We start from the raw sequence: 12249 nt of genomic DNA, 5'->3' as shown, positions 1-12249 counted from the left end.
GGGGGGTTGTTTCTGTGCAAAGGGTGAAAAGGATAACTATTGCATTGTTCTGTACACCTGAAACTAACAATAAAAAAAAGAAAAGATCCATCCATGTTGTTGCAAATGGCACTATTTCATCTTTTCTTATGGCAGAGTAGAATTCCATCGTGTATATATACCACATCTTCTTTATCCATTCATCTATCAATGGACACTTTGGTTGTTTCCTTGTCTTGGCCACTGTAAATAAAGCTGCAATGAACATCGGGGTACATATATCTTTATAGGTAAATGTTTTCAGATTTTTTGGGTGTATACCCAAGAGAGGGATTGTTAGGTCATATGATAATTCCATTCTTAAATTTTTGAGGTATCTCCACACTGCCTTCCATAATGGCTGTACCAATGTACATTCCCACCAATAGTGTATGAGAGTAAGGGGGGAGGAGGGTGGTAGCCGAGAGTAAATGGGATCAAATATATGGTGATGGAAGGCAACTGACTCTGAGTGGGGAACACACAATGTGATACATAGATGATGTGTTACAGAATTGTACGCCTGAAACCTATGTAACTTTACTAACAATTGTCACCCAGGTAAACTTTAATTTAAAAAAAAATCACACACACATACACACAAAAATTATTTAATTTCAGGCTATTTGCATCTTGCCGGGTCTTACGTTTTTATTCATTTGAAGAAATGTCTGCTTTTTATTGGAATGTTTTTTCTATTTATATATCTGTTTCATTTTAATGTAATGATTGATAGTTGGGCTTAAATGAACTATGTTGTTATTCATTTTCTAATTGTCCCATCTGTTTCTTGTTATTCTGTTATTCCTATTGCCTTGATTTGGGTTAATAAAATTTGTTTTTTGTATTCTATATTATCTGTATTGCAATCTTAGCAATACTATTTTAATGGTTGCTCTAGAACTAACAATGTACACTCATAATTTATCAAAGTTAAAAAAAAAATTTGAGTGTTTTTAGGTTCCCAACAAAATTGAGAGGAAGGTATAGAGATTTTCAATGTACTTTCGTCCCTCAGACATGCTTTGATTCCCCATTATCCATATCCCCCATCAGAGTGGTGCATTTGTTACAATTGATGAACCTACATTGTCACATTATAATCACCCAAAGTCCATAGTTTACATTAGGGTTCCTTCGTGGTCTTGTATATTCTGTTGGTTTGGGTAAACATATAATTACAAGTATCCATGATTATAGTCGCATAGGTATTTTCACTGCCCTAAAAATCCTCTGTGCTCTGCTATAAATTCCTTCTCCCCTCACCCTCTCATCTTTTTACTGTCAACATTGTTTTGCCTTTTCCAGAATGTCATGTGGTTGGAATCATGCAGTATGTTACCTTTTCAGATAGGGTTCTTTTGCTTATTAAAATATGTTTAATTTTCTTCTGTCTTTTCATGGCTTGATAACTGATCAAACCCTTTTAGTAGTCAATATTTTACCACTTCACACTTGATACTTTATGCTTGGTACTTTGAACTTTGTGATTACTACTTCCTTTTTTTCTAAAACATTCTTTCTGCTTTCTACTTCTCAGCTTACAAATGTAGTAACCTCAAATCAGTTTAATTCTATTTACCCACCCCTGTTTTTGTTGGTTTTGGTGTCATATATTGGGTTGTCGGCAAAGTCATGACATATTTTCTATGTTTTTCAATTCAAAAATGCGTCATGACTTTCCCGACGACCCAATATTTTGCTTGTACATACAAAGTATGTCATTGTTTTAAAAAGTTTTTCTTTTTTCTTTTTACTTTGAACAGTCAATTGACATTGAAGAAATTATGAGACAAACAAAAAGTCTACATTTACACTATTCACTATTTTTATGGTGTTCATTTATTCTTATAGATATGAGTTCCATCTAATATAAATTACCATCTTTTAGCTCTTCTTGTGATGCAGGTCTGCTGGAAATGAATTCTTTCAACTTTTGTTTATCTGAGAATTATTTATTTTATCCTCATTTTTAAGGCTGTTTTCACTGGTTATTGAATTAGGTTGATAGTTTTGTTCTTTCTCCATTGTAGAAATTTCATTGGTGTCCTCCATTATTTCTGAGAAAAAGTCAATTATTCTTATTGTTCTTCTGCATGTATTATTGGTATTTTTTCTGGTTGTTTTCAAGGTTTTCTGTTTATGTTTGGTTTTTATCAGTTTACTATTATGTGTGATAGGTAGAGTTTTCTTTCTATTAATCTTGCATGAGATTTCCTGAGATTTAAGATATCTAAGTCATTATTTTTAATTATATTTGGGAAATTTTTGGAATTATTTAAAAAATTTTTTTCTATTTGTTCATTCTCTTCTCCTTCTGATACTTCTTTTGCATGTTTGTTAGATCATTTGTTATTATTTTATAGATTCCTGGGGATTGTTCATTTTCCTTCAATTTATTTTGTCTCTGTTCTTCAGATCATGTTAGTTTTTTAATTGTTTCATCAAGTTCACTGACTCTTTTTTTGCCATCTCTAATCTAGTGTTAAGCCCATCTAATTAATTTTTTATTTCAGTTATTGTGATTTTTAGTTATAGACTTCTTATAAAAAGTTTCCATTTCTGTGATGAAATTCCCTATTCATTAACACATGAAAATTATATTTTTCTTTAATTCTTTTAACATCTTTTCTTTCTGTTCTTTGACTATATGTAGAACAGCCAATTTAAAGTCGTTGTCATATCATACATCTGATCTCAGTGTGAATTTATATTAATTGTTTCCCCACACTTCCTTGATTATGGGTGATATATTTATTGGAATTTCTAGAAACTGTTGATTGTACCATGGGCATGATGGGTAATATATTTTAGAGAAAAAATTCTATTATGTTTTTCTGAAGTGTATTGGTGTTTATTGTAGAAGACAGTTTAGTTACTGATCACTTTAAGGCTGATGACATTAAACTTTTGGAGACACAGTTTTAAATTTTATTGAGGTAGATGTCTCAGAAGTCCTAGTTATTTCCAAAGTACTCTAACTTGGGTGCAGGCTTTGTATCACATGGAGATTTTATCAGGGCTTTGTTTTCCATTTTATTAGAGAAAATATAAATAGTTCTTTCTGCAAGACAAGGTTCTTATTCCTAAGTATCTCAACTGGGTGTTATACCTAAGGTGTTAAAAGCTCTTTCATTCTGGCTATACTGGGCTCCCAACACTCTCCTCCCAGCATTGCTTCATCTCTAGATATCTGTTTTTCTTTCAACACTGTGTAAGTTTGATTTGATAAACCTAATGAAGTTTTACCCTGTGCATGTGCTGCCTAGCCCTGTCACAAACTTATAGGAAATGATCCCAGAGTTTTCTGTATTATCCCCTCCCTACCACCACCATGTATACTTTCCTTCTTTCTGATGCTCTACGCCACAGATTTTAGCTGCTTCAACAACCTCATCTTTGATTTCTGAATACTCAACTCACAAAGTCTCTTTAGTCTGTTTGGGCTCTGGTTTCCTGCCATAGTTGGGGAAATTTATCCCTGATGGAGAGTCAGTACTAAGGTGGGAGCTCATCTTGCATGTGTCTCTTCTCTCAGGGATTGTTATATCATGTTGCTTATTTCCTAATGTCTGAAAACAGTTGTTTCATATATTTTCCCAGCTTTATGGTTCTTTATAGTGGTGCTACTCTCTTAACGGCTACTCTAACATGCATGAGCCAGAAGTAGAAATAATTGCTTTTTTATCAAATACTTTTTCTGGTTTAAGGGATAGTCAAATATTTGTTCCTTCTTTTGTTAATGTGATTATTTGAAATGATGAGTTTTAAATGTTAAACTTAGCGTTGTGTAATTGTAATAATCCAAATTTTTCATGGTCTGTCATTCTTTTGTATATGATTGGATTCAATTAACTAGATTTTTGTTTAGTATTTTACATCTTGGTTTAGGAAAGAGATTCACCTGTGTTTCCTTTTTATAATATTCTTGTCATGTTTTGGTATCAGTGTTATCCTGGCTTCATAAAATGAGTTGGGCAGTGTTTCCTTTTTTTCCCTTGATTAAAGTTTGTTTGAAATTGGCCATCAATATAAATTTCTAAAAGTAAAAAAGTGAAACCACTTGAGACTGGAATTTTCTGTGTGGGAAAGTTTTAAATTAGGAATATGGTCCATGTAATTGTTATTGAATAATTCACATTTTATATTGCTTCCTATAGCAGTTATAGCAAATTGTGTTTTTATAAGAAGTTGTATATTTCATTTATTTTTCAAATGTGTTGACATAAATAGTTCACTATATTGTTGCTTTTTTTTTTTGCTTATTTGATGTATAGAGGATCTGTAGTATTCTCTTTCAATTCTTGATAATAATATGTATTTTCTTTCTCTTTATTTTTTTCTGGATGAGCTTTGCTGGAGTGTTAGTATTAAAAGTCTTTTTCAAATAACCAACTTTTCACATTTAAAATTTTCTATCCAGACATTTAAAAATTTCTATGATTTTATCCCTTTTTCTTTATTTCCTTCTACTTCTTTGTTTGAACATATGACTCATTTTTTAGCTTCTGATAATAGAAGCATAGGTAATTGATTTTTAGTTATATGTGTAAATCAATTATCTACATAGATATCTACATCTATGTGTATGTGAGATATATATATGTATATATATATAGACATATGAATTTCTGTATTAGAATGAAGTTAGCTATATCCCATACATTTTGATTTTTTTATATTAATTATAATTCAGTTTAAAATACTATCAGTATGATAAGAGAACCTATGCAGTGTAGTATAAGTATCTTTGAAATTTGTTGAGGCAATTTTGGTAAATGTGCCATGTGCATTTGAAAAGAGTATATATTCTGCAGTTCTACTAGTATAAATGTGAAGTGTTACATAATTAGAACATAATTAGGTATCCTTATTAATCATGTTTTCAAATTGTTTCAATCCTTTCTGAATATTTTCTTGGTTATTGTCAGGTATTGGTATGTTAAAATTTCTCACTGCAATTCAACGTTTGTCTCTGTGTTCTTTTTTTTGGTCAAATTTTACTTATATATTTTGAAGATCTATTATTAGATGTATATACTTTCAAGATTTTTATATCTTCTTTTTTTAAATGATGAAACACCCCTATTCATTTCTGGTAATATTTCTTGAGGTAAATCCTACCTTGTCTGATGTAAATACAGCTATATTAGCTTTCTTTTTCAGAGTGCTTTTCTGTTTGACCTTTTACATTCTTTTATTTTCAGTCTTTCTTTGCTCTTAAATGTAAACTGCCTTTATAAGCAATATATAGTTAATTTTCCTACTCAGAATAAAAAAATTATCTTTATTTATAATGTTTATTCCATTTATAGTTAACATAATTACAGATATATTTGCGTTTAAAATCTGCATCTTAGTTTTTGTTTTGTATTGTCTATATTTTAGATTCCTCTTTGCTTTCTTTTTTTTTGCCTTTCATGTAAATGAAATGGAACCAGATGATATATGGGCATTGTCAGCTTATTTCCAAGTATCTGTTTCCAGAAGACTATAAATTGGTACTTTTTTGAAGTATTACAGGTAATATGAGGAAAGCATTGTTTACATGTACAGAGAGGATACTCCTCACAGGAAGGGAGAAGAAGGGCAACAGAATAGTTACAGAAGAACAAAGGCAAAATATTTCTGAGCATAAAGAAATGCTCAGAAAATGTTAATTTCTATTGAAAATTTATGTTCATATTAATTATATATATTAATTGAAATTAATGTTTATATTAATTAACTTAGAGATAAATATTTCTGTTTCTGTTAATATGATCTTTACACTGTAGTTGAGGAAACACAGGTTGGAAGTGGTGGAGTGAATTTTCCAAGTTAACTCAGTAAGAGGCAGTGCTAAAACCTGAGCCTACATCTTCTGATTTCAAGTTCAGGGCCATTGTGGAATAAGTATTCTTCCCTCTACAACATAGGGCTTAGTAAATATTTTTGGATGACAACTGTTGAAATAACCCATTCAATTGAGGAATCTTCTTGGGAATTCTGAAGACAATTGAAGCTGGAAAAATTAAGATAAAAGATTTTGGTCCTAATTAGTTCATGTTTGTATTTCCCTATAAATACATTTTTTTTAATATGAGTATATTTAACTGGAGGTAACTTATTATTCTGGCTACTGGAAGGAGGAATAAGTCTAGCTTCTCAGGCCAAATTTTAATGAGATCAGATAAAATCACCTTAAGGTTAATTAATATGGTTTTGGGGATAGATTATCTTATTATCTACGATTAGGGCCTGATCCTAGAGTGAGGGAGCCAAAGACTGTTACAGCTAAAAGGAACCTTAGAGGTTAGATAACTCAATATTATCATTTTGCACATGAGGTCCTGAGAGGGTAAATAACTTACCCATGGTAAGTCAATTGAGCTAGAATTCAAGTCTGTTGATTCCCAGGCTAGTAGTTCATCTATTACAATAGATTTGGTGTTCAGAAAAACAAAATGAAAAAATTGGTCCAGTAGACTTAGTAGAAGCAATAATTTAAAACTTTGACACATATAAGGTTAAAGTTTAATTCTGAATTGTTTTTTGGAGAAAGACACTAGAGCTGATTTTAAAGCAGCATATTTCTGTGCTCTTCAAGTACAATACAATACTTATTTCTCAAGCAATTGCTTTGTTGATGCCTATAGACATCTTTACTCTTCTTTAGCTATTGAGATCTAGTTTGGGAATTCACCACACTCTGATTTATTTTTTATCCCATCCTACATTTTGGGCAGTCACTGCTCATTTGAATATCAGAAAAAGGAGAGACAAAGAATGGAAGTCATGCTTAAGTTTATACATTTTTGATATAACTCTTAGTTTTGTTGGTAGAGAAAATGGAAATTAATTTTAAGTCTATTTGTGAATTTATCATCATTATTCTTATGTAGTAACTACTTCTAATTTTTGTTTAAAACCTTACTCTACATATTCTTTCACATGTTTTGGTAGAAGCTTGGAAGTATACCAAACACAGTACAAATACATAGCCCCGTTGTGAGAGTTAAATAAGATCAAATATTTTAGAGGTCGTTTGTATACCATAAAACTTAATACAAAATACTTAAGGCATTGTCATCTTTGTTTTTTGAACTATGAAACTGAAGCTTGGTTGTGACTTATACTTGGTTTATTGGGGCTTGCCATGTGCTCCATACAACATCCCAATCTGTCAAAGACACAAACGGATCTGCTGGGTCATAAGCACTGGAAAAGCTGCTTATGCCACAGCCTGGCCTAGCTGAGAGCCTCCTCTTATCCTGGGCTGCATTCAGAATGGCAGCCTCAGAGGTTGTGAGTTCTGTACCTACAAGTATCGAATGATGATGGATGTCACTGTCAGAGCTCATACTTTTTAAATGTCTGTACTATTGAGCACCATGGACTGCTATTAAAACCCAGTTTTCTTAATTTTCATTACCAGGTAACCTTGGACGGGTGGACCAGGTCTCTGAGTTTGAATATGATTTGTTCATTAGGCCGGATACCTGTAATCCACGCTTCCGAGTCTGGTTCAACTTTACTGTTGAAAACGTGAAAGAATCACAGGTGAGGAAAATAGTGGATACCTTCAATGTGGTTTTGGTAAGATTATGCTTTTGTTTCATTTTAGGAATATTAAAACGTAATTGACTGCATAGGAATGTATTCTTGTGTATAAAAGCAAAGGTACAGTTTTGTTTCAAGAGATGTAGAGAAGTAGGTATAATATGCTGGTTTTGTCATCTAAAAGTTATTAAATAATACAAATAGATGATCTGAGAACAAAAAATGTTCCTTACAGATTGAAGCATTAGCGTGATGTGCTAGGCTTTCTTGAGGAGCACTGTAAGGAACCACCGGAAGTAACCTGTATTCAGTTTATTATAGTGTGCTGTTCTCTATATTATTTCTTCTTTATAAAGACCTGTGAGTCATTATACACCTCTCACAGGCTTCAATTTCAGAAAAAGCTTTTCTTCACCTATAGAATAAGATGTTTATATCTTAAAAACAATGTGATTCTTGTAACTCATTCTATTTTACCTTTGCTTTGGAAACTCAGAGCCGATTTTACAGTCCTCTCTAATGATTATTGGAAAACTTTTTTTGCTTGTGTTTCTGTGTACTAGCTTTCCTTTTATTCCAATTATATTAATCTATCATTAACTGTGATTTCTTCATCTACATTTTCTAACAGTGTATGTTTTTATAATCCTGTTCAAATCTGCTTTGAATGGGAGAGTGTTGATGAAAATAGAATTAAATACATATGCTTTGAACAAACATTAATAAAAATCTAATCCTAAGAAATGAGTTGTCATTCTGTTATATTGAGACAGCTGATCATGGAAGACTACAAACTCTATACACATAGTGATATGATTCTTTTAAGCAGATGGGAACATAGCCCTATAACCTAACCTCTGCCTTCTTCCTTCAGGATCATCTTTTTTTTAGTATATTTTTGGGGAAAGTGAGGAATTTGTTTAGTTTCCCCTCCCACGTCAATCTGTCCTGTTTTCTCTTTCACCTGGTTGCTTGCTATTCTTCATTTCTCTCAACTGCAGCTTGAGTCATGTGGCAGGCAGAGCTCAGTGTGTAGAATTTAGGGATTCTGGGTTTTCCTTGACACCGTGCTGTCCCTGGGACACTAGCTTCAGCAGAAAAGGGGTGCAGACACAGCCATCTCACTTTACTACTGACACTCCTAATTCCCTGCCATGTCACTGATATAGGACTTGGTGTATGTAATGTTTACTGAAGTTTAGGGGCTGACTGGAAGGAATTCGATATATAGGAGAGCTCTGAACATTGTTAGCTGAATGTGATTCAGCATTTTAGGAGTGGGGAAAAAAGTTAAACCCCACTCAGAGAGCTGTGCAAGGACAAACTTTAGTTCCTAGCTTTGCTTCTTGGGTTTACTTCTCTCCCATGGGAGAATTCCTTTTTCAGTTTTTTGTAGTAAGGATAACAATTTTCCTCCCCCCACCCCCAGGAAAACCTATACTTCATGTGCAGGTGCTCCCCTGACCCTAGGATTGTCCAGTTTGTTCCACAAAGACGGCTGATAATTCTTGAAGTACGTTTTCTAGTCTGTGTTACTGAGTCTTGAGACTATAACTCACATCAGGAGGCTTTAGCCAGATGTATCAGACTGAGTCTCTAAGTTTGGGTCACCTATGGCCATCTCTCTGCTAGCAGGAGGTCAACATACAACCTTTCATTCATCAGTTGGCGTTCCTGTCTCATGCCAGTAACTTTAATGGTTGACACATACACACACTACTAAAAAACAAACAATAATTCTGAGGCAATATAGTCAATTCACATTTTCATAAAAGTAGTATAATCTGCTAGGATTTCTAAATTCACAAAGGGGATTACTCTTTTCCTCTGTATGCACAGCACATGTCCATCCTTCAGCTTGCCTACTGCCTCCAGGAATCCACTAACTCCTAAGAAGTGACACCTGTTACTTTTCAGACAGCAGCATCCTCTATCCTCATATCCTTTGCTAAATAGAGATTTTGTGGAAGCTCTGAAATTGTAGTGTTTCTTTAATTTTGGGCGACATTAAATTCCTAGCCCCGTTTTTCTTTCCCTTTAGTCTCTGTAAAGAGTATCCTTATATAGCTCCTATAGTCAGGAGGGGGGTGGGAGGTGACGTGACTGGAGAGTTAGGGAAAATGTATTTCTTAAGTCAATACTCATCTTTTATACAAGTTGCTCATTTCAAAGTTTCTTGTTCTGTGCCCCTCTAGTTTGCTTACAGGTATGTTTTTTGTTTGTTTAAACTGTCCCTTCCAGAGTGTGATAATTTCCATATTACATGGGAAACCCATGCAGACTCTTTTGCAGTCTTGTCTATCAACTCAATAAGCAAGTTAATATGATTGTGTTCAAAGGGATTGCTATAATAAGAGAGTTGGTGCTGTTTCTTGGATCCTTATTTTTAAAGTTGGAGAAACCAATATTTGTTATGCCTCTCTGTATTCTATTTTCATACCCAGTGCTATCCTACCTTTGTTACGGTTAGAAATCATGAACGTGTTTTATCTGGTTTCCTGGAGCCTGAAGCTTTATCAGCCTCTTTCTGTGGGGCATTGCTTTATCAACTGTAATCACATTATATATTTATGGAAATCTGTCTCAAGAAGGCATAAAGATCTGCTGGAAAGATACAATATATATCTCTAGCTCACAGGATATTTGTTTTCATGGTTGTCTACATGAAAGAGAATGATTTTACTATTTCGTTTGACATGTGAGGTCTGCTTTTATAAGGTCTCTTCTTATAATCTTTTTCCATCTCTCCAATTTCCGTTAAAATGAGACCTGCATGACTCTAATCTAGTCAGGAACCTTATTTAGGATTTGGTACTGGCGGGCAAAAGAAATATTAGTCATCAAAGGCTCACTTCATTAAATGAATGTTAAAAATCGCAGTATCAAATATATTGTAAAAATAGGTCTAGGTTTTGGGTTATTTTTCTTAATGTTTTTAGGAAGTGATAAAAATTTTGAACATACAGTGCTGTATTCTAGGACGGATGTATTAACCTCCAAAAGCAATGGCTAAATAGTGCATTTGCAAGAGTCTATGAAAACTAAACATCCTGGTACCTTTATTGAAAAGTAATTTTCTCTCTGAAAAACCTGTATTAAATATTCTTATGTGGAAATTTATTATTGATACAGCAGAACACTCATGTGATGTGAAAGCATATCATCCTATTTAAATACTCATGGTAAAGCTTTAGCCAATAAAAGGAAATAAAATGGTATGTCTCGAGTATTTAAACTCTGTTTTCTTTCCTTTATATTCTTTATATCTTTTTGAATTTAGTTTTCTTCTTACTGATTATAAAAATAGTCATTGTTCAATGTAGTAAATTTGTAAAATATAGATAAATATCAGAAGCAGAAGAAAAGCACACCCACTCACCTACCCACCCACATACCCATAATCTTATTACCAAAAGCAATTGCTATTAACTTTTTGGCATATTTATTTCTAGACTTATTTATTTTCTATTTTATTTTTTGGAGCATAATTAAGCTTGTATTGTATATACTTTTTTATGTCTTGCATTTAAAGAAACAGAACAGTATCACAAAGCAATTTTAAACATGGCTGTGCAATAGCTGTTTACTATTGAACTGTTTTCTTATTCTTGGGCATAAAGATTTTTTTCCATTAATTGTGATTATAAATAACACTGCAGTGAACATCTTTATGCATGAAATGTTCCTCATATTTTATTTTGCTTCCTTAGGATAAATTCCTATGAGAGGAATTAATGGTCAAAGAATATGAATATTTTAAAGACTGGATGCATATTTCTAAATTGCTGCCAGAAAATTTATACTATTTTGCTGTTCTATCAGCAGTGAATGAGATGCTTTTCCTTGAATTTTTGCATTGTTTTCTGAACCGAGATGTTCACGCTTTTAAAATAAATTGATTTGTTTTTCTTCAGTTACTTTGAAATTTTACATAAATAAATGGGATGTGATGTAATGTTTTGTGCCTCTATTCATAAAGGAATTAATTGCATTTCAGCAATAATGTGAGACAATAAAACAGGCCTATTTATTATTTTCACCTTTTTCTCAATCCATCAATCCGGTGTTATATGGGTGTGCTAACAGATTGTCCTCTGAGGTATTTAACAGGAGATTTAAAACAAGAATTTTTTTTTAACAATGAAGTATTTCTTACATTACTGTAAGCAGTAATATAGGTTAAATACACACACATACACACCCTTTTTTGTATATGACATGTCTGAATTGGACCTTAAAATTCCAAGAGAAGAGATTGTTATTATAAGAGTAAGATGAATGAAATAAAATTGAAGGGATTGCAGTCATTGCAATTACGGTATTGATTATATCAAGGTATAGATTATGACTATGGGAGTAGCTAGATGATGTATAATGAAGATAAAATACTGGAGAAGAGGAGCTCAAAGTAGCCAGAATGTTGGAACAATTGTTTTTGTAAATATAGGAAGAATTATCAGCAAGGCCTGAACAACAATCATTGAGAAATGAGGAGGAAAGACAGAGGAGTAGTGAGATGACATCAATAATGAGAGGCAGAGGAGTGATAATCTGATGAAATGAGATTCAAAGCTATATTTGTGGAAGTGAAGGATCAATATTAAAAAGACCACTGCAGTGTACACCTGAAGCTGAAGCTGAATAATAATGAATGTCTACTATAACTTAATATATATATATATATATATA

At 32.8% G+C, this 12249-nt stretch overlaps 1 protein-coding gene across 3 annotated transcripts in view; it reads left to right on the top strand.

The window, feature by feature from the left end:
• AGBL4 (AGBL carboxypeptidase 4) overlaps positions 1 to 12249 on the top strand; it is a 1130159-nt gene that overhangs the window by 135622 nt on the left and 982288 nt on the right. For 2 of the 3 annotated variants that reach the window (XM_019656526.1, XM_019656524.1), the window contains exon 3: positions 7436 to 7596. In XM_019656526.1, the coding sequence (XP_019512071.1) occupies positions 7436 to 7596 (161 nt within the window). The remainder of the gene's footprint in view (positions 1 to 7435; positions 7597 to 12249) is intronic. The other variant, XM_019656525.1, reaches the window with a different exon arrangement.

This window comes from Hipposideros armiger, unplaced genomic scaffold (genome assembly GCF_001890085.2).
Source record: "Hipposideros armiger isolate ML-2016 unplaced genomic scaffold, ASM189008v1 scaffold_261, whole genome shotgun sequence".
Classification (NCBI taxonomy): Eukaryota; Metazoa; Chordata; class Mammalia; order Chiroptera; family Hipposideridae; genus Hipposideros; species Hipposideros armiger.
This window is presented reverse-complemented; position numbering and strand designations above follow the sequence as displayed.